Genomic DNA, 23890 nt, shown 5'->3' with positions numbered 1-23890 from the left:
TCTAAAAGAGAAATTGAAATTGAAGGATGGACTTACGCTATCAAAATTCACATTTCGACATTGACCAATCAACCAAGTTCTACCCAACCTCAATAAGCAGACAATGAACCAAAACCTGCAAATTTTAATAGGCAGAATAATGTATCTAATTATGCCATCAGTTAATAGATTTTTCCAACACTGGAGACTTGCTGATATGGAATTTCGTCACTGATAGCTATATATAACTAAAAACAGTTAAACATTTAGAATAACAATTAAGAAATTTTTAAAAATAACCTTGAAATATACTTACAGCAGCTCTCTCTCTCTCTCTCTAAATAATGGACATTGAAACAATGAGGGATATTACAGAATGATCGTCAAGAATATTTCAAAATAGAACAATTAACGTTTTAAAAGAAAAGTAGAAGAATCTGAAACGTTAGACGATGAAGAGGCTGGAAATTTAGGAGTTGAAGGGTCGCGATTAAAGACGTACCTGAGGTCCTATACCAACCAATTTACCTTCTACAATTTCTTAGCTGAGAATCCAAGAACCAACCTTGTTCCATGATTGGTAGTGGGTTCCTTCTGATGGCCTCTGCTATTCGCTCCAGTGTTGCTTTTCAACGGAGATGAGTGGCATTAGAATCTCCTTCATCCCCATGGTGTTACGCCAGATGTGTTATTATTGGGTTGTACCTAGATACCAGTTCTGAAAGAGTTGCTTCCATTTTCTTCTTGTCAAATTCACTCGTGAAGATGTAGGAATAGAAAAGAAAAATATAATGAGCATCAAATTGATTCCCAATGAACGTTACACGCATTTGAAGAGAGAGAAGAGAATATCATAGGCTAAATCGGATTCCCAATGTATAATAAAAGGATGAAGACTAGGGTTTTCACCCAACTAAAGTAAAAAAAAGAAGTGATAACCACTTGGATTTGTCTGATTTAATAATAAAAAATTAAATGGATCAGATTTGTTGATGGCGACCGGTTTAACATGTAACACGAAAGAGGTCTCCCCTTAAAAATAGGGTTGTTCTTCCCTTTGGTGTAATGTTGTCCTAGTAAAGGTCGCGACTAAACGATTGAAGCAAAGGATTCTCCAATTTAGCACGATTAAAAACAGAGGACGAAAGAAGGGTCCTCTATCTAGATTTTTTATTCCATTGTACACCAAAGTCATCCCTTACTTCCAGACGCGCAGTAGCAGCTTCTTCTTCCATTTTTATATATTGGCATGAACAATGGCGACATATGTTGCAATGAAGCCCACAAAGCCCGACTTGGAGGAGCCCTAGGAGTAGATCCACAAGTAACGTTTCAGACCTATGGTGACTCATCTAATCAGCAATCCTTCCATCATGTAGTAAGTGGAACAAGTGATAATATTATGATTACTATATTAACCTTCTTCACTTGACATGTTTGATGTGTTAAATGTTGTAATATTGTCATTAATTTACTATTGCATATGATGGCCATTTCTGTTTTAATATTAGCTCGTCTCTATAAATATCTATTTGATCAATTCAGTGTTTTGTTACCAATCATATAATCTTGTATATTGCAACCCTTTCTCCATTACATCACAAGGTTGGCATGTTTCAGAGTTTCAATCTAATTCAATTGTTCGGAGTTATATCATCACTACCTTTGTAGAATCAATACAACTAATTAATTGATATTTTCTTCAAAAATATATATAACTTGAAGAGATATATAGTAAATAATATATGAGATAAAGAAGTAATAATATGACAATGAAATTCATTTTGATGGGTGGAGAAGCAGAGCACATAAATGAGAAGACTAATCAAAGCTCTGCCTTTGTAGTTAGAATTTGAAGTGGAGTTAATGCATTTGTTTAACAATGGAGTTCCTAGTGGGTAGATACTAATTTTTATTTTTTTTTTACAGAAGATACTAAAATTTATAACACTAGAAATGGTGTTTTTCTTATTGAACATCGACATAACTTATTATTAAAAGAACATTTGAAATGAAAGGGATAGTATCCTACCAAAAAAACTTAGTTATATGATATTAACACTTAGATGCATAAATGTTTAGACAACTAAACTTATCCAAATTTTTCATACTCAGTAGTAACATATGGTCAATGAATTGACAGTGTTGACGAGAGAAAGAAGATAGATGGCCAAATTTCAATAACATTTAAGTATAATAAAGTGTTATTACCACATTATCTAACTTATTATTATTTATTAAAATTTATTAAATATTGTAAATTATGCATAAACTCATTAAATAAAATGTTAAAATCTATAAATGATCTAATTGATGCCTTTAAAACGCGGTAGTTTCTTTAACATTAAGTGGTTGCAATGCTACACAACAATGATACTAGTATGTTCCATTAACAGAAGAAGAATGGTAGAATTGATTAGTTGTATTCATTCTTCAAGGGTAGTGATGACATAACTCCAAGCAATTGAATTAGATTGGAATTGTGAAAGGTGTCAACCTTGTCATGTAATGGAGAAAGGGTAGCATCCTACTGACCATAATCAGTCCTGCCATGTTTAGAAATAAATCTTAAGACATGGTGGTTCAACTACACAAGATAATGAAATTACATTGACATTCACTGTACTAGGAACTTGGGAAACACATACACAATATGCAAACATGTTAATCTATAAATGATTATGTATATTGTTGATAAACACATTAAACTTTGCAACCACAATAAGTTGAAAAAGTGGTTTAGCTTGGGGGGGGGGGGGGAGGAGGAGTTGTAGGGGGGTATGGTAAAACTTAACTGTAGAGGTCAATCACTCTCTTGTGCTCACAAAGTTCAAATTTGTCCCATGTGTTGGTACCTGAAAACAAGTAGTTTCATGAACACAAAGGCTTAATATCATTCATTGAATAAAATACTTCAAAAATCAAATCAACAAGCCAAGTAACACAACTATTGGTGTTCAGTAGAAAATGTATGAACAACACACAAATACACAATTAAGACACTCGGGTAAGACAAGAAAGCACAACATTTTTCAAGCTTTTAGCCCCAACAATAGTCTTATGATGTTTGAGGCTATAAGAATGATAATGCTCACAAGTAACATAAAATCAATCACATGATAACAAATGATAGAGGAGCCAATCCAGAAAACCACGTGCATAGGACAGTGATTTACATCACAATTTGTTGAAGAACATTCGGACTTTAGTACCAAATATCATTCAATAAAAATGAATTAAGAAAATTATAGACAAAACTCCTCGCACTGCCACTAAAAGAATGAAAACTGAATCAAAAACACTTTTTTATCCTAGAATTGGTACTTTTTGAGAATGATAGATCACCCAAGTTTGGGTCCATAAACAATTGCCCTATGAAGACTCGCTTTCACTACGACTTCGGTGGTTTCCCTTAACCAAGCCACTACCTATGACTTTCAGTCTCATTGTTCAACTATTCAACTGACACACAGTCAGAGTCCCAAGCCTCCAAAGAAATAGATTACCAATGAAACCTCTCGATCATCCCTTATTCGTATTTATAAACATGATATAACTAACTTAATCTTCCTTTTTCCTTCAAAAGTCTCCTTCCAAATTTTCCACTTAGTGCATTCCAGACCTTGCAAACTAAGAGATATATTGCAAAACTACTCCTTATACAAAGGGCATGCATGTTCAAAACTACAACACATAACATAGCAACATAGAAGAACATTGAGACAAACCCAATTGCAAAACAAACATCAATCAAAAGAGCAATATAAGAAGCAAAGAATAAAAGGAACAAGTGAACCAAACTACAACCATAATAATAAAAAGTGAGGAAAGAGTGAAAATACCTTCACCACAAAGGGACTTCCTAGTAGTGATGTGAAAAACCTTAGTGGGCATCCTGACAGGTCTCTTAACCTTGAGCCGCTTGTCCTTTGCACCGCGAACCAAGTCCGTACAAACTAAAATGTTCTCTAGCACGAGATTCTTTAAAGTCATACACCTAGTCATCTACTCCCACGAACACAAAGTTCGAGATTATCACAAGATCCAAACACAAACAACACACAGGAAGTGAGTTATCATATTTCTAAATAAAATACAGATAAACAAAGACATAATCAATATAAATTACAAAAGTATTTATAACATATCTCAACTTAATACAATCAACATTACTTCACCACTTTATCATTTAAAATTCATTTTTCAGTCACCAATCATGTTACACATGAATCACACACTCAAGTCAAGACGTAACAACACTCATCAATCTCATAATAAACAATTCACAAGCGTTATGCAACAATTGTACTAAGACTCAAGCCTATATACAATGTGGTACCATGTCAGTGAAAAATAACACTAGAGCGCTTAGGAGTACATAACAAGACACACCACACAATAGGTATGTCAGGTCACTCTCACTAAGTAAAATCATAAGGTGACCAATCAGGGTTACTCTATTTTATGAGAATGCTCCAACCATATGGGATCAACATAGGCTTAAAAAAGCACTCAAACCGAGTGCATTTACCCCCAAGGCCTAGACTCCGAAGAATCCATTAAGGCCTCACCTTCCTGATTCAGGTTCAATCCCTAAAACAACTTTTGCACACAAACACTGCTAATGAATTATACAATACTCATGACCTCAAACTTATTTTCAAACACATTTAACATAATGCGCTACAATTTAACACCTCAGGTTCCTAACTTAGAACCCTACACTTTCCTTTTAACACCTTGCACATTGTGCTACAATTTAACACCTCAGGTTCCTAACTTGAAACCCTACACTTTCCTTTTAACACCTCGCCCGTAAACATTTTTTCACAAGGTAAACACTAGTCCGATTATTGTATAATTCATAACTCACAACACAAGTAATATCACTTCAAGTATTAACCACACACTTATTCACAACCAAATTCCATGTCCATAATTTTAACATATCACAACATTACAATTCACCATTACATGTTTACGCGTATCTCATAAATCATCACACTATTAGAAAATATGGTTTCTACACACAATTACATGTTCAATTTATCCATTACACACTATATCAATCACAATTTTATGATCCCAATATAATAATTTATAACGCTAATCTAGTAAATCTTGTCCAAAATACAAACAAATTATACGAAAATGCTTCTCACAACATGGGGAGTAAAACCCCTCAAAAAATTTCACATAATCATATAGGAAGAATTACAATACAATAAACATCCCAAAATAAACCCCAATTTGATCATTTAAGGATCCCTACACATGTTCATTCTAACCCCAATTGCGATAAACTCATCCCTTACCTCTAAGTGGGCTAGCGTGTGTAGTCTGACAGTGATAGCAACATCTCTAGCGGTTTCCTAAGATTCCCCAAGTTTTGCCTCTGGTTGTTCGGGAAGGATTTTCAAGCGTTAGAAAGAAGGGATTGAAACTCCATTCCATTGTCCCTTACGAGGGGACTGTCCCATGCGAGGGGAATTTCTCTCACCACAAACATTATTTTGCAAATTCCAATGGTGAGGATGTGAGAAAATGTGTTTCAAACCTGGTGTCAAAATTTCATGATGATCCAACGGTTAACGAGTTCAGAATTGTAGTTTTACTAGGATAGATTTGGGTGTATTTAGGAAAAACAAAAAGCTATGTGTGATGAACATTCCCCTCACCATAGACATTATTTCAAAAATCCCAACATTGTTCGAAAATAAGTTTTGAACCTGGTGTTCCAATTTCACAATGATCCAACGGTTAACGAGTCCGGGACCATAGTTTTACTGAGACAGGTTTGGGTGTATGCGGGAAAAAGAGAGGATTTTGGGAGAGGAAGAAGAAAAAATGAAACTGAGAGGAAGATAAAGCGTAGAGACATATCGTCAATGTGAAAACTGACCTAATATGTCTCTATTTATAACTAGGGTCAGGGCCTATTATTTACTCTATTTTTCTTTATTTTATCATTTTATAAAAAGAAATTCTATTTTATTCCTTATCAAATGAATAAATAAAACATTTTTTAAGGACATATATTTATTTTATTTACCTTCAAACTATTATTTTAATTAATAAAATTATTTCTCCTTATTTATTTAATTATAAAAACCTCATTATTTTTCTAAAACTCTATTTATTTTTAAATAAAATCCTTTTTAATTTATTTTACAAAAATGGTGATGCAATCCTACCCCGCAAGGGCATTGGATAGAAAACTCCAAGTAGATTGGGCCAGAGATGCAAGAGAAGGCCCTAGGGTTCTTATGAGCCTTAGGGTAGATTTCGGGCCCATGGGCTAAGTACGAGCCCACTTATCTTTGTAAATATTAGATTAAGGTTTCATTATTTTTGGGCCTTGTATTTAGGGCTCCATAATGTAGGTAGGGTACCCTAGAAATATAGGATTTTTCAGCCCTTGTATTTTAGGGCACCTAGACTAGTTTTTGTATTAGGGGTAGTTTTGTAATTTCACATGCACTAAGTGGTTATTTGATGTGTGTGGTTGGAAATAAATTTAATTGAATTTGTAGAAGCCCAATCCAATTAAATTTTAGAGGGGGAGGTGAGCATTTGCTTACTACACCCCATTGCCACATCATATAGTCACACTTTGTGCATGTCCTTCATGCTTTTCATGCCTCATGACACCTAAACACACTTAGTGGAGAATCTTGGAATTGATCTTGGATTAGTGGGCTGAACCATAACTAAAATTCACTAATCATAATTAGTGAAATTTTGGCTCCAAAGTTTGGCTCCACAAATTCAATTTCAAATTCAAGTGAAATTTGAATTTCCCTCCAATTTTGTGTGACACTTAGGCTATAAATAGAGGTCATGTGTGTGCATTTTTTTCAACTTTGATCATTTGAATATTAACTTCAGATTTCAGAGCTCTTTTTTAGCACAAAATTCCGTGCTCTTCTCTCCCTCTCCCTTCATTCATCTCCTTCTTCCTCCAAGCTCTTATCCATGGCCTCCTGTGGTGGTGAGCTTCTTCTAGACTCATCTTCTCCTTGAAGTGGCGTCTCCTCTCTCTCTCTTCCTTCTCCATTCCGCTGCCATTTATCTTCCAAGAAGCAAAGGAATCCATTGATGAAGAAGATCCTAGGCCTACAAGCTCCAATGGAGCTTGCATCATGTGGTATCAAGAGCATCTTCATCTAGGTGATGTTCTTTTGCTTCCTCTATCTTTTTGTTCGGTGAATTCTCTTTAATTCCTTATTTTTCATCTTATTCTCCATGTATATCCTCCATTGTCTTGTGGTTTGGTGCTGTTTAGAGTAGATTAAAAAAAATAAACCGATTAAATCTTAGATCTACACTTGTTCTTGCATTTCTATGGTTCAAATTTTGTAGATCTACTCTTGAATCTTGTTTTTGTGTTGATTTTAGGTTCTATCATTTTTCATTCATAATATTCTTGTGCTGAACCTTAGATCTAAATTTTCTTCCAAAATATTGATTAGAAAAAAAAAACACAAAAATATAAGTGTAAATCACTTAATCCATGTTGTCTTAGAGTCATGTTTAGTCATAGTAATTGTCACATTATGTTCTAAGTTTGTGTTGAATTTTTATTTTGTTGATTGAATTCTAGATACATTTGTTCATGTATTCTTGTCATTCTTAGCCTATCTTTTGAATTTTGAGTCTAATTCATGCATGTTATTTAGTTCATAACATGTTCTAAATCAATTCCTAGAAGTAGTCTTGTTGTTGAACTTTTTTTTTTGTTTTCTAAGTTTCCTACATGATGCCTATGATGAAGTTGAGTTGTGGTGCTGAGTTGTGGCTGGATTTGTGAATCAAAATAAGTCTTAAGCTCTCTTGAATTGTTTTATTCAATATAATTGAGCATAAGCAAACACAAATTGTAACTATCCAAGCCTTAAGCAACATAAACACTACTCTTGATTTCTAGGTTGAAATCGCTGGTGCTGGCAGCTTGAATATACGAACTTGTATAAATTACTGGGAATTGGTCACTACGTTTTTTGAGCTGAAACTTTTACTGAATTTTCTAGACATTTGGACCAAAATTATAAAAAAAGAACCAAGCGATTTGGATTAAAGGAAAAAAATAAGAAAAATCTCACAAGTTGGCAGAAAAATCAGTGTCCAGGAAAAAAAAGAAAAGTGAAAGGAAAGTGTGCTTGTTGTTTTGGCTCAAAATTTGTTCTATAATTGGTGCCTATTTTATACCAATCCTAGTTCTGAAATTTCAATTGAAAATTATTGTGAAAACAAGTGCCAAAACTAGAGGTTTCTTGAGTCTTTTTTTTAGAGTTTTTCTACTATACTCTAGAGCCATTCTAGGTTTCTCTTTGAGTCCTAGCTTGCTTTTTGTGCTTTTCATTGCTTTAATTGTTGAATAATCCTTGGAAATTTGTCTTGCTAAAACTCTATTGGTTTAGCTTTCATTTCATTTTTTTTGGTCTTTGGTTATTGCTTGTCTCTTTGTTTCCTTGCTTGTGAGTTGCCATATAGGGATTTGGAAAGGAGGATTGGTGCCATATCTTGAAGAATTTGAGTCAAGAAGCAAGGGGCCAACCACCTTAAGAGCTATTGGACTAAGAAGCACTCCAAATTGAGTGAAACACTAAAGAGAGAATAGCCACCACAATTGAGGACTTTTTTCTTTGTAATTTTGTAATTGGCAATTTGCTTTGCTTTCAAATTTTGTAACAAAAAGGCCTTTCATTGGAAGTAAGTTGGGAGCCTTCGCTAGGTCACCCTACTTCCATTTATGTGTAATAATTTTAGGCAATTTTCCCTTAGGATAGTGAGTGCTTTGTTGGGAAACTTAAATGAGGTCATCCAAACACTCTTAGGATCCGCCTAGTTTGCTTTTCTTGCTTACTTTCATAGCTTATTTCTTTTACCCTCCATTGTCAAACCGCCTAGATAGCTTGCCTTTTACCAATTAGTTTTTACCTTATCTTTCACACCTCTTTTAGTGTTTATTTTTGCTAGTTTCAACCATAGTTTCTTTTTCCTTTTGTTTTCAAACCCCCAACAAGAAAGAACCATAACTTAGGAACCAACATGAGTCTTCATTCTTCATCTAGTGTTAATGGTGAGGGTTCCACTCCTAAGGACCCGTTGTATAAGATATTAGATGAGTTGAGATCCCTTAAGTTGTGGAAAGAAAAACAAGAGAGAAAAGAAAAAGGTAAAAAAAGAGTGGAAGAAATAAGTCAAGATGAAAGAGAGAAAATAAGAGAGGAAGAAAGAAGAAAAATAATGAAAGAAATGAAAAGAGAAAAACATGCCTCCTATAGTAGTCATAACTCTTGCAAGAGCCTAAGTGAAGAACTTCGTGACTATTATGAAGGAAGGCATAGGTCACATCTTAGACCTCACTCCCATAGGAGAGAAAATGAAAGAAAGTCTCAAGAGGTTAACATTAAACTCCCATACTTCCATAGGAAGGACAATGTAGAGGCTAATTTAGATTGGGAAGTAAGGGTAGAGCAACAACTTAAAAGGAAGTCTACTTCAAAATCTCATGGCTCTCACTCTTATCCAAAGAAAGACCAAGGTCAAGGAATCTTAGGGGTGAGACCTTCTAAGCCCAAAGATGATAAGGGGAAGACAATAGAAAAGCAACGCTTAAGGCTAGTATGCAAGAGAAGACTAGCTCCATGAAGTGCTTTAAATGTCTTGGAAGAGGACACATTACTTCTCAATGCCCCACCAAGAAAACCATGATTATGAGGGGCCAAGCCATTTATAGTAGCCAAGATGAGGCTACTACTTCACCTTCCTCTAGTGAAAGTGAAGAAGCAAAAGGGGGGAGAATCTAGTGAAGAAATCTATATCCAAGAAGAAGGACAACCTTTAATGGTTAAGGAGGAATGTAAGGAGGTAAGTGTCTCCTCCAAGAGGTTAGCTAAGAAGGAAAGACATTTTGAAATAAAGACAAATATTAAAGAAATTTCCCTTCTTAGACAACCTCCACATTTTCTCCTTTGTAAAAATACACTTGTTAGCATTGCCACATCTCTTAGGCTTGAGTTTATTCCTCAAGTAAAGGAGTTGTTGGATGAGAGTTTAGTTCGCAAGAGATTAAATCCTTGTGCTTTGTTGGTGCCCAAAATAGGTATTATTAGGCACCAAATCCCTAAAATAGGTGGTGTGATGAATGTTTTGGGTGGTGCAACACTCTTTTGTAAAATCACTCGTCCACCCAACATCTTCATGATTTGTGTACATAGGGACTCATTAGGTAGGTTTGTTCTTATTTTTAGTTTCAATACAAACTTAGGCACTCATATGGGACACCTTAGGTTTGTCATACTTTTTGGTAGGAATTATCAACATGAAAATACAGAAAAAGGTATGTTCTATTGCTTTACTTTTCTTAATTTTTTAAATTGTGATCAAGGGGTTCCCATGAATCCTAAGAGAATAAAGGTCATTCCTGAGTGGCCCGCTCCACCAAGTGTAAGAAAAATTTGGGGCTTCCAAGACTTAACAAACTTTTACAAAAGGTTTACCCTATATTTTTCTATACTTGTAGCACCACTCATTGAGTTGGTGAGGAACCATGTTCCTTCATGGGAAGATGCCCAGGAAATGAGTTTTCAGACCTTACCTTACTTCAACATACTAAACACCACTAATACATATGTTTTTGTTCTTTTTACAGGTGTTGAGGAAAAAAGCCCAGAGTTTCAAGAACCTCGGGATTTGAGGTCAAATCCTTTTCAAGGGGGAGGGAATGATGCAATCCTACCCCGCAAGGGCATTGGATAGAAAACTCCAAGTAGATTGGGCCAGAGATGCAAGAGAAGGTCCTAGGGTTCTTATGAGCCTTAGGGTAGATTTCAGGCCCATGGGCTAAGTACGAGCCCACATATCTTTGTAAATATTAGATTAAGGTTTCATTATTTTTGGGCCTTGTATTTAGGGCTCCATAATGTAGGTAGGGTACCCTAGAAATATAGGATTTTTCAGCCCTTGTATTTTAGGGCACCTAGACTAGTTTTTGTATTAGGGGTAGTTTTGTAATTTCACATGCACTAAGTGGTTATTTGATGTGTGTGGTTGGAAATAAATTTAATTGAATTGGTAGAAGCCCAATCCAATTAAATTTTAGAGGGGGAGGTGAGCATTTGCTTACTACACCCCATTGCCACATCATATAGTCACACTTTGTGCATGTCCTTCATGCTTTTCATGCCTCATGACACCTAAGCACACTTAGTGGAGAATCTTGGAATTGATCTTGGATTAGTGGGCTGAACCATAACTAAAATTCACTAATCATAATTAGTGAAATTTTGGCTCCAAAGTTTGGCTCCACAAATTCAATTTCAAATTCAAGTGAAATTTGAATTTCCCTCCAATTTTGTGTGACACTTAGGCTATAAATAGAGGTCATGTGTGTGCATTTTTTTCAACTTTGATCATTTGAATATTAACTTCAGATTTCAGAGCTCTTTTTTAGCACAAAATTCCGTGCTCTTCTCTCCCTCTCCCTTCATTCATCTCCTTCTTCCTCCAAGCTCTTATCCATGGCCTCCTGTGGTGGTGAGCTTCTTCTAGACTCATCTTCTCCTTGAAGTGGCGTCTCCTCTCTCTCTCTTCCTTCTCCATTCCGCTGCCATTTATCTTCCAAGAAGCAAAGGAATCCATTGATGAAGAAGATCCTAGGCCTACAAGCTCCAATGGAGCTTGCATCAAATGGGGTGTTACAATTTAATACCAAATTTTATTCATATAAAAAATGTCTCACTGATTCATTAGCAATTAAATAATTCATCGGTTCACAAATTACACAAGAAGCTTTGACATCTTCATATTTTCATAATCATCCTCAACATCTTACACTTGAAGAAGAACCATTCCTTGATTGAGACATTTCAACAAACATCCTAAAAGCAACCGCAAAAAAATAAAATGAATTTTTTCAATACAAAATTTGAGGCAACAAATGCAAATCCAACACCAAACACAATGAGATAAGGCTACACAAACACTAATAATTGCATTTGAACACCAAACCCAACATCCACCTCCACCAATAACTCAAAATGCAAAAAACAGAGAATGGGGAGAAAGAGAACACAATTATATGCACAAAACCATGCTTATAACATTTCATTATGTAAATTAATTTGAATTAAAAACTAAAACGAAACTGATTTTCTTCACAAATGAAGTCTTCTGTAAGAATTTGTGCTTTCCTTTGCTCTGTCCGTTCGTGTGTCCATCTTTTCTTAAAGTTACTTGATGCAAAGTTTAAAAGAAGAAGTTGATGGTATTTTTGTCCAATAAAAATTCATTAAAGAGCATGTGCAAATCACATGACCTATTAACATTGACGTTACTAACATCTTTAACGTCTAAGGGGGCCAAGTGTAATAATGCAGTGTCAAAAATTAGGATAGGTGTAAAAGAGAGAGATATCAAGTATAATTACTTGAAACTTAAGGGGTCAATGCAATTAACTCTTTAAGAAATTATCATATAATTTATATCTATTTACGAAAAATATATTTAATTAAAGATATTTTTAGTATTTATAATTATTTGAATTAAGATGTGTAAATATTATATTATTAGTTATATAATGACACATAAATAAAATTTAAAATTTAAAATTACGTTTTATTATTTTTATTATATATTTTATATTTATTTAATATTTTCTAAAAAAATTAAAAGTAAAATCAATCCAATCTAACTTTTTAAATTGAATTTGATCTGATTAAAAATTTAAGTAAACATATTAGATGATAATTAATGAAATCAAAATGAGTGCATGCATAATTTCTCTATTCAAACCCGATCCAATCCAATTCCAAAATACTCATGCCTTCTCCTTGTGTAAGCAAATCATTAATGATTAATTAAATCGTACTATTGTATTCTTAATTCATCAAAAGTTGTGTTAACGTACACGTAAATAAAAACATAACAAAACATCCATTTTCGTGAAGACAGAGAAAAATTTTCATGTAAATTCGGTGCCAAGCCACCGCAAGTAACAGTCATCGCCGAACATGACCGTTTTAAGTTTGAGTTCCAATACAAAACGCGAAACTTCCATGCTATTGCTTCTCCAACACTCCCACAAAAGCCTTCAAAAAGGAAGAACAAAAAAGACCCTTCTCTGTTGCTCCCCTACCCTGCACACCTTTTCATAGTTTTCAAAAAAATTCCATATTCAAATCTCAATTATTGCTCTCATTTTGCGTATACACCATTCAAGATTCTCAGCCAGTGTTACTCCACGCACCATCCCTGAACACTCCAACATCATATCATATCATATCACGTTTTATTTACTCTTCATCTCAATCATCATAAGGTATCTTCAAGATTCAGATACATTTTTTTTGTTACATAAAGTTTAGGTGAGTTCGGTCTAGGGAAAGAGGAGAACATTCCTCAAGGTTATAAGAGAGCTTACAAAAATACTTAGATGTCGTCCACCAACAAAAAGGTTAGAACTCCCACAGTCGTTTCCACTTTAATTTTCTGCAAAACGCGAGCCGTTTCCACCTTTCCGCGCGTGAAACAGTAAACGCCGTTCAGTTTTAATTCCTTTTGTTGGTTATTCTGTTGACTATGAAGTACTTGAGGAATCTACGTTAGTCTCATCACGATCGTGTGTTCTTTTTTCTAGGTAGTTTTCTAAGACTCTTCTCTTTATTTTAATCTTTCACTCTCGTGGCGATTTGTCAAAAGAAACTTGGTTCCTTGTGCTTGAAGCCACAAGCAATAATAACTGGTATATTTTTGGCTTCGGGGTTATTACTTCACGACTTTTGTGTTACTTGCGTTGGTGGATTTAGTTATAATTAACGAGTCGTTTTGGTTATCGTGAAGCTTCCATTTTGTTCATTAATTACTTGTCGCATTGAACAAGTTTTCAGAAGTTGCTTGGAAAATGGAAACTGCAACCTCAAGGACGATACACTCATATCATTTTATATAGCATTTGGAAGAATTATTGGTTGTGTTCATTGCTTCATTTTTAATCGTCTTCGTATTTTTGGGTTTTCTGAGAAGTGCGTGTGTTGATGGGGGGTCAAAATTCTAAGGAGGAAAGTTGGAGGCAGAGTTCATCTGTCAGGTCTTCTTCTTCTTCTTGGAGTGCTTACTTGGATCCACTATCGAGTTATGGTTTCAATGAACCGCAACCATCATATTCTTCTTATGGCTATGAAGCTTATGGTGGCGATGGAATGGTACGCTATGATAGTACAAAGCTAGAGAGGAGGTACTCAAGAATTTCTGATCATTACAGTTCCATAGATCAGGTAACAGCTTAATTTTTTAGTGTTTTATATAGCATTTAGGTGGTGTTTGGTTTGAGAAATTATTGTATGGTCCGAAACACGTGTGTCCATGGTCCTGACTAATTTTCATGTAACTGAGATTTTCAATTTCAACTACGAGAAAGCATTAATGAAACTTACTAAATGTCATGTGGAGATTGATCGAAACCATAAATATGATTAGACCGATATAATATTTTCAATGGGTATAGAGAGCTTATTGGAACATGAGAAAAGAAACTTATAACTCTTCTATTTAGCTTATTTTAACAAGTTTCTTGTTGAAACTTAAGCTCTTTTTATTTAAGTTTTCTGGGCAAATTTATGGAATAAGATTTCGTGTGATAAAAAATTATTGAATAAATGCTTAGTCAAATGTACCCTAAGATGATTTTTCTTATTTGACTATCTTGACGTTTAGGAAGGTTGTATTTTCAAAATAAAAAGCAAAAATTACTATACTTGTGCAATGTTTGTCATATTGAATTTGTAGAAGGATGTGTATGTGTGATTACTTCTTTCTCAGATATAGATGCATTATGAACTAGGTTTCAGAGTGTAGATGGCAGCGTGTTCATCTTGCTTTGATATGTGCTTGCTGAACTATGCTAAATTCAATTCAATGAAGACAAAGATTAGACCTCCGTGTCTTTAGTTAGTTGCAATGAGTTTAGAACTATACAATATGCATATAGCCATTATGATTCAATATCAGAATGCATTTTCAAATTCCTTTCTCATTGACGGTGCTCTTGCCTATCTTTGTGTTACTGGAAAAAAATCAACACTTTGGAATTGTTTTATTTCTAAACTTTTGGTTGATTACAGGTTAGTGAGGCTCTTGCACTTGCAGGCCTTGAGTCTTCTAATCTTATTGTTGGTGTTGATTTCACCAAGAGTAATGAGTGGACAGGTAAGGCTTTATTTATATATCTTTACTAATGCTGTAATTTATGAAGAGTGCTCTAGCGTAATTAATATGTTGAACTTGGTGTTCATATTTTAGGCAAGAATTCATTCAATAGGCGAAGCTTGCATCACATTGGGAGAGGTCTGAACCCTTATGAGCAAGCAATATCAATTATTGGGAAAAGCTTGGCAGCATTCGATGAGGATAACTTGATCCCCTGCTTTGGATTTGGAGATGGTATCTCTTTAAACAATTTAACTTAAGGAATGCGTTATTTTGAAAGTTAAGATATGGCTAAAAGGATTTCTATGATATCATGGCAGCATCAACACACGATCAAGATGTCTTCAGTTTCTATCCGAGTGAAAGATTTTGCGATGGATTTGAAGATGTGTTGAGTCGGTATAGGGAAATTGTTCCTCATCTTCGACTTGCAGGTTATGATTTAACTATTTTTCTTGCTACTAGGGATACTCTATTTACTCCAGTTATAATATTCCAATGTTGAGTTAATGACACATTTTAATTTCAGGTCCTACTTCATTTGCGCCAATAATTGAAATGGCCATGAGCATTGTTGAACAGAGTGGAGGCCAGTACCATGTGTTGGTGATAATCGCAGATGGCCAGGTATTCGCTTTCATATGAGGCTCTCTTTGAGTAAAGAATTGGCTACTTTATCAATGTGATTGATTTTCCATTTTCCACCGGGCTTATCAAATATCAGTTTTATTGTTTTTATTTGCTGGATTTAGATCGGGAAATAACATGGTGTGCAAAACTCAGTTTGTGCTTTTGGTTCATAGTTTTTTCTCTTCTTTCTTTAGGCATAAAACTTTGGACAAGAATCCATCTTCTTAATTTGTGTTGCTGCATTTTCCCCTTAATGCATGATTTGTTATTAAACTGCATAAGGTTTGAAAAAAACTAGCACTGCTTCTGGAGTACTGAACTCTAAAGGGTATCAATTTGCCTCACAATAGGGTTGTTTTTGTGCAATTTTCTATTTTTGGTTGCATATGCATGGCTCAACCCAAGGCTTCTTCGTTGGGTCCATTTCACTTACTAGTGTTATGTAAATAAATATATTTTTTTCTATAACCATGTCAGAACCTTTTATTTGGTGAGCTCAGGGTTCTAATATCCGTCGTTTGCTACTTTGACAACTTGTGTGTTTTTCATATCCAGCATTTTATCCAACATAGGATAGGCATACAGATAAATATATCTTTAACTGGAGATCTTTTCAATAAAATTGTGTGCAACACATTGAAGAATAGGATTATTTTGGAATTTGGGGGGCGTGTGTATGTCTTATTTACATTCATGGGTGACTTATTTGTGCTCCGTTCATGGGTTTTGACATAGGCTGAGAATATAGATATGTTACATGACTTGTTTGGGAACAAGTAAAACTCTTCTCAGGTGTAATTTCATATATGGTCACAATTTCCATGCGAAAGAATTGGTCTTCTTGCGGTTGCTATTATGTTCAGGTATGAAGAACAGACAATGAACTCATGCACTAATTTTTTACACAGGTAACAAAAAATGTTGACACTAAACATGGGAGACCAAGTCCACAAGAACAGAAGACTGTGGATGCCATAGTTGCAGCTAGGTAGGTGATTCTGATGTAGTCTTTATTTGATAATGTTTCCTTTACTTGAAACTTCTTGTTCCTTAATTATATGCCTGAGTTGTCGCAGTAAATTTCCTCTTTCAATCATATTGGTTGGCGTTGGAGATGGACCGTGGGACATGATGAAGGAATTTGATGACAATATCCCAGCTCGGGCCTTTGATAATTTTCAGGTAACTGATGACATAAAACTTTCATTATATTTACCAGTAGAAGTTGATCCAGTGAATCACAGTGGATTTCTCCTTCTTCTTCCGTAGTTTGTGAATTTCACAGAGATTATGTCAAAAAGCATCCCTCCTTCACGAAAAGAGGCAGCATTTGCACTTGCTGCATTGATGGAAATTCCTTCTCAGTACAAGGCAGCAATAGAGCTTAAGCTACTGGGGTAAATATTTTGGTTCGTTACTGTTTGTATTTGTTTTAAGATTCAATTACTTTGTGAGTCCCTGAACTTTTTTTTGTTTCAATTGGGTCAAAGAACTTGTATTTATCTTTTAATTAAGTCTCTGAACTTGTATTCATTAGGGATCAAATTAAAAAAAACAAATGCAAATGCAAGTTCAGGAACCTAATTGAACAAAAAAAGTTTAGTAACCTAATTAAAAATTGGTCTAATAATTCATAGACCTGCAGATTAATTTAACCCTGTTTTAAGTTCTGTGTTCATTTTTCTGGGTAAGGCTTTGTGATCATTTATGCTTATATTACTCTTGAGCAGTAGTCGGCAAGCCAATGCTCCTCAAAGACATGCTCTTCCACCTCCCAGATATAGTTCTCATGCTGCAAGGTTTGAGCCAAGTATCCCTCCTCAACATGGCAACAGCCACCCATTTGCCACAGCTCCTTCTGCCCCAAGTTCCACTTCTGACAATCAAGTACGAACTTTTCTAATAGAATGATATGTTATTTTCATAAGTATATCTTTTTGGGAGCAAAATATTCTTGAGGAATTTACTTAGGAATTGCAAGAAATTGTGTGGATATATATTTGTTTCTTATTTCATTTATTGAGATTTTAGAAATTAGATTACTCATGTATCATTCCTACATTTTTTTACTCTAAGTTCCTTTTATTGATTTATTTATAATAAAAGAAAGGACAAGATCCAAGGCTAGGTTAACCAATAGGTTAGCATTTAATAATATCATATGTTGATCTTGCCAAAAAATATAGGCTAAAATATGTCAGTGATTTCTACTAAATATCTGAATCTTGTGTTGTCGTAATAAATTTTTTGTTCATTTTTACTCAATACAAAAAAAGTTTAGATATTTATTAAAAATTACAAACATATTTTTTAGCCAAAAATATATATCATATGTTGATTATGGTAGCAGTAGGTGTACCATCATTAATAGGTATTGTAAAGTAGCTGTAAAATTTAAAATATTTGGTATGCTGCATTCTGGTTCTCTTTTTTGTCTATTAAAATGGTAAAAAGGATAAGTTAATCCAACACCACCTGTAAAGGCATTTGTAAATAAATTTTTGTATACTATTTCATGATTTGTAAATTCTATTTTTTGATAGGATTTGTGGTTACTTTTATTTCAAATGAATTCGTTTTAATTGTGAACTCACATGGTTGCAAACATTGGTCCGATGCACTTTTGAAAGCTAGTGTATGTACAGGGCCTAAGTTAAAATGACTGTTTTTCTTCCTTCCTTTATGGAAAAGAAATATAAAGTTGTTTAAATGTATTGGATCATTTTGCGGAGCTTTTTGAATTTTGGTTTAGTATACTGGAGAGAGATATTCATGGCACCAGTTGCCTGAAAAATCTACTATCAAATGAAGTAAGCATGCTTGTTGATGTGAGTGATAAAACAGAATGTGTTAATCTAGTGTCATTTGTTGCATAATTTTGGTGTCTCTTCCGTGCGTCATAAGGTAACGTCAGAATCTAAAATGGTGATTATCAAGAATCCAAAATGTAGTTTAGTTGCATAATTTCATTGTTTGGTTCCCCTTATTGTACCGTTCATTTTATCTATAATGACTGAATATGAAATGGTTATTGTTGGATTTATGTTTTCAAGGGTTATTGTAAATTTGTAATCTACAACAATTTGACAAATTAAAATTGGCCTTATGCAGCTTTGTCCCATTTGTCTAAGCAATGCGAAAGATATGGCCTTCGGATGCGGGCATCAGGTAAATACTAATTTTCTTCCTATATTTGTTCAGAAAACATTAAACAAAGTAAGTTTGCTTATCAAAAAAATAAATAAATAAAGTAAGTTTATTTAACATATTTTGTTTCATTTTATGTTGAAGACATGCTGTGAATGTGGACAAGATCTTCAGTCATGCCCCATGTGCAGGAGCCCCATAAATACAAGAATTAAGCTTTACTAATCGTATGTGGCTTGGGAATTGGTATTATTTTTTTTCTTATTTTTGTGTTGTGCCAGTCACAATTCTTTGGTTTTTTCTTGATTCGTTAAATTCATCAAAGGTTAGAAGTAGGTGTGGTTGGGTGCAACACTTGATCAGATGTATGTTTCCAGATATGAAACGGGGAATTCTCCATCAATTATTGTAGATATATTCATTTGATGAATTATATTTTTTCTTTTTTTTTCTTCCTATCATTGATTTTTTTCTTTTTTATTTAATGTAAAAGTTGCAGTATGACAAGCTTCAAAACTAGGATAGGGACATCACTACTATATTGGCACCCCCTGCCTAATTATCATTAGCAAACATAGCATGATATTATTAAAGAAAAGAAAAAAGGAAACCAACAAGAAAGCATGGGGAGACTATACCAGAGATCCATGATAAACAATTAACAAAAAATGACAGCAATCCACAACGATTGCGAGAAAGGCAATTACAAATAAATTGAGGGATAGGCTCTCACCAAGTAACATCCAATTGATGGTCAATCTCATAATTAGCTAGCTTATCGGCACATTGGTTACCCACTCTGTAGATGTGGGAACAGTAAAAGAGCATAACTGAAGACAATGTTTCTACTTGCTTCGATACACCTAAGGAACCAAGTTCATATTCTCAAAAGCTAAAACAAGAAGCTTCGAGCCACATTCCAACCACATCCTATTCCACCCTACCGAATGTGCTGTTCTACAACAACCATGACTATTGACTGCATACAATTCCGAATGTAAAGCAGTTGTCATCCCAATGTAAATTGAGAAACAACCATGAAAAGCACCGCAGCTATCCCTGAAAATGCCCCCCACTAGTTGCATGACCAGGAAAGCTTCTACAGGCTCCATCTGTATTGCACTTAATATATCCCAAAGTTGGCGAACTCCAATCAGTGGCGGACCTACAGCCAGCGAGGGTATTCACTTGCACCCCCTCATTTTTTAAAATTCATTAAATTTATAAATAAAATCTTATATTTTTATATTTTATTTTATTTATATTTATATAATTGAACCCACTGATTTTATTTTTTATAATTTACACCCACTGACTTAGGGTTTTAGATCCGCCACTGACTCCAATCCTCTTGTTTGACTACAAATGGCTTTGGAGGCTTAGCTGGAACCATAAATCCCTGCAAAATGAAGAATTTTGTGATATAGTTCGATGTGGTACCTTTGGAACAAAAACCAGTAAAAGAAACGCAAAATAGGACAATAGAAATAGCTTGATGCAAATGTCTATTAGCACTCCGAAAGCTCAACTTATTCCTACAAAGCCAAATAACCCATATAACATGAATCATTGTTGACAAAACAACAATTATTGGTATCTTATGAGTTTGACCTTGGAATTTTGTTTTGATCTAAAGCTTATGGTGTACTTACAAGAGAGATAATGTCTTGACCTAGTTTGTTTGGTAGTTAAGTCATAATAGGATAGAATATAAGAAAAAAGATAAGAACATGATATTAAAAAAAAGGATAATTGATCAATGCACACAAGAACATTATCATGTTATTCAATCTTGTATTTGATATAAACTAGATAATCATAGATGGTGATAGTGGTGGCGATGACGACGATAGTGATAATGGTTGCGTTAGCAATAAAGTGGTGATAGTTACTATGCCAATGGTGATGGTGATAGTAGTGAAAGGGTGGTAGTAGCAATGGTGGGTGATAGTGGCGTCCTAGCTAAATGCAAGCCCAGGGTGGTTATCCTAGTCCAAAATTCGTTACACTCAAAAGACTTTTACTTCCAGTACCACCTTTTTGCTTCTTGTACTGCCTAAAAGACTTCAATGGATAAAAATATCCGTCACCAAGCACCCATATTCTAGAATGGTCATTTCGAAAGAGTGTCCTATTTCGGAATAACTATTTTTGGAATATGATTTTCATATTCCAAAATGCTTATTCCATAATAAGATAAGTAATTTGAAAACCTATTCCAAAATACCTATTTTAGAATATGAAAATCATATTACAGAATAGGATACTCTTAAAAAATGACCTTTCGGGAATAAGGTTGGAGAATGTTGGACCCCCATCAGACCCCCCCCCCCCCCCCCCCAACATCGACATAACCGAAACACCACATTGATTCCTTTGTGTGTGTTATTGGAAGAAGTGCACAACATGAAACACACACCTCGAAGGGGAGTTCCAGTAGATCTAGCATCATCAACTCACCAAATATTTGTAAGTCTGATGCACCAAAACCCTTTTGCAGTTCAAAAACATGGCTTTTGAAACCACCAAACCTACTCATTCAAAATAGAGAAATCATCAACGATGAAGTAGACCTTGGTGAGAATGATGACATGGCACTTTTTGATGATAAAGCTAATAACGTAGTTGGTGATGGCAGACTTGGTGTCAAGGATCAAGTGGCAGTGGTACAGAGAACGACGATGATAAGGATGACTCTATTGAGGGTTTTTCACCAGTCATCGATGGTGACGACATTTTCTTGAAATGATGGATTGATTTCAGTGGGTCAATGGAGGGGGGCATGGTGATGGTGGTTATGTGGAAGTGATGGTTAGGATTTTCTTGGGTATTTAGCCTAGTGAGGGGTATTTAGGTATGTATGGGTTTTTTTTTGGGGGGGGGGGGGGGGGATGCAGGAAGTAATTCCCGACTCAAAAGTGGCTTAATAAGCCTAGACTTACACCCTAATATTGATGCACATTGTTAGTCCCTTCTATTTCCCATGGATACATCACAATCCAGCTCCATCATGCAAGCAGACTTTGCTTTCACATCCCTCTCGTCATCGCATTTTTGATGCATGAGTTCACTCATACCCGAAATCATTACCTAATACAAATTCTAACCATGCTTCATACTAATAGAGTAAGAGAAGAAGATAAATACAATTTAGAATGATGGATTTCTCTTCCTCGTCCTTTTATAAGCTTGGTTTTGAGAAGAAAAAATGAAGTATTACAAAGAGGCACTTTTGCTAACACCAAGACTTTAAATGGAACCAAACACACCCAAAAGTAGAGCAAAAATCTTGCCTTCAACTTTAGGCCTTGAGAGAAAATTATGGGAACAAGTAGGAGAAGTCCAAATCCCTAAATAATGAAGGAACTCTAGCCTATAACTCTTTATCTCTTGGAATGGATGAATTGTAGCTTAGAACATTCAACCATCAAGTTAAAGAGAAAAAGGATGATTTGTGAGGAGAGAAAAAAAGTGAGGCAAAATGATGAATAAAGGCCTTATTGTCAATTTTATACCTTGGGTTAAAATGATTTTTAATAACACTTAAAAATTAATTATGCAATTGTGTAATATTTAAAAAATGCATTTTGGCATCCTTTTTGTCATGTTGAGTGTGTCATCATATTCTTGGAGAAGGGTTATGATCCTCTTCAAAAATAATTAGCTAAATGTAGTTGCATTGAAGAAGGCACCAAATAGTTGCTAAATTGGTGAAAGTTTTCTTTTAAGCATGTGAAAGAATAAAATTGTCATTTTTTGCATGTCTTATATTGAATGGTATTTTGGTCTTTTCTATTATGTTTTGTCTTGGTATAAATTCAGGTTTTATCTAAGTCTTACTTCATGTAAAACGTGCATTCAAGATTGAATAAAACACTATTATTTTATCCAAAAGTACCAAACTTGTACCAGATATTCTCTTAAATCTAAGTGTGATTACTGCAATTAATCACACTTAGTTGACACAAACATCAAAACTATTCACTTACCGAAGTCAGTGTAGGCCCAAAAGCCCTAAGGCTTGAAAATTTCATAAGACCTTGTGGGCTAGAGTTGATGCCTAAGCCTTAAATTCTAATAATTTGATCTACTTCTTTAGTACTCTAACCAAGATTGAGTTGAAAATACTCTAAATGAGATTGAGTTCAAAATACAATGACTAAGACAAAGTTGAAAATAATTTGACTAAAATCATGTTGAAGATACTTTGGCAAATATTGATTTGAAGATACTATAGTCAAGGTCAAGTTAAAGATACTATGGCTAAAACCAAGTTTAAGATGCCCTAGCGAGGTTAGTCGAAAGATACCCTAATCGAAGTCAAGCCGAAGGTACTCTAGCTTAGGTCAAGCCAAAGTTGCCTAATTTAGGACATGGCAAAGATTCCCCGACTAAAAGATGAAATGGTCAAAGTTGAGCTAAAAATGTCATGGCCAAGACTAAGCCGATGATGCATTTGTTGAGGTTGAGCTAAGATGCCCTAGTAAAGGCCAAAGTGAAAATACTTTAGCTAAGGCCAGAGTACAAATATGTTGGTCAAGGTCAAGTTAAAGATACCCTAGCCAAGGCTAAGTTGAAGATGCTTTGGCTAAGGCATAGGCAAATTTACTCTAGTCGAGGCCAAGTTAAAGTTATTCTAGACAAGGTTAAATTTAAAATATTTTGCAGACAATTGAAAAAAAAATAGTTTTGAAATAGTCATGACTTGTTGGCTTACCCTCTTTAGGCCATGGCCCCGACTAAGTGAAGTTGTATGGGTCAAGGGCTTTTAGGCCCTCACATTAGGTAGGTTAAAAAGCCTTATGACCATTGTAGAGGGCTATGTAATTGAAACCTCTAACTCTAATACTTAAGTCAATACTAATTTTTCAAGAGTGACCAAATGTAATAAATGTTTACCTAACCTTGAAACAACGATTGTATT

General features: G+C 34.7%; 1 protein-coding gene across 4 annotated transcripts; it reads left to right on the top strand.

Annotated features, from left to right (window-relative positions):
* Positions 1-12938: 12938 nt before the first annotated feature.
* LOC100787033 (E3 ubiquitin-protein ligase RGLG2) lies at positions 12939-19369 on the top strand. 4 transcript variants are annotated; one of them, XM_006604041.4, is made up of 12 exons: positions 12939-13303; positions 14008-14258; positions 15105-15189; positions 15283-15423; positions 15510-15623; positions 15719-15816; positions 16728-16807; positions 16896-17001; positions 17089-17216; positions 17550-17706; positions 18931-18987; positions 19111-19369. In XM_006604041.4, the coding sequence occupies exons 2-12, from the start codon at positions 14019-14021 to the stop codon at positions 19189-19191; spliced, it is 1287 nt and encodes a 428-aa protein (XP_006604104.1). In that variant the 5' UTR covers positions 12939-13303; positions 14008-14018; the 3' UTR covers positions 19192-19369. The 4 variants fall into 4 exon arrangements, with proteins under 4 accessions (XP_006604104.1, XP_003555130.1, XP_006604101.1 ...); XM_003555082.5 differs by having other exon boundaries at positions 12939-13621; XM_006604038.4 differs by having other exon boundaries at positions 12939-13621; positions 13872-14258.
* The last annotated feature ends 4521 nt before the right edge of the window (positions 19370-23890 follow it).

The sequence above is a fragment of the Glycine max genome, chromosome 19, assembly GCF_000004515.6.
Source record: "Glycine max cultivar Williams 82 chromosome 19, Glycine_max_v4.0, whole genome shotgun sequence".
Lineage (NCBI taxonomy): Eukaryota > Viridiplantae > Streptophyta > Magnoliopsida > Fabales > Fabaceae > Glycine > Glycine max.
Note: the sequence above shows the minus strand (reverse complement) of the source record. Positions and strands in the feature narration are given on the sequence as shown.

Bases quoted from the DNA above. Each gene is read 5' to 3' on its own strand.
- LOC100787033 (XM_006604041.4), top strand. From the start codon at position 14,019: ATGGGGGGTCAAAATTCTAAGGAGGAAAGTTGGAGGCAGAGTTCATCT. The intron at 15,624-15,718 runs GTTATGATTTAA...TTTTAATTTCAG, and splicing joins TCCTCATCTTCGACTTGCAG to GTCCTACTTCATTTGCGCCA. The intron at 16,808-16,895 runs GTAGGTGATTCT...GAGTTGTCGCAG, and splicing joins GATGCCATAGTTGCAGCTAG to TAAATTTCCTCTTTCAATCA.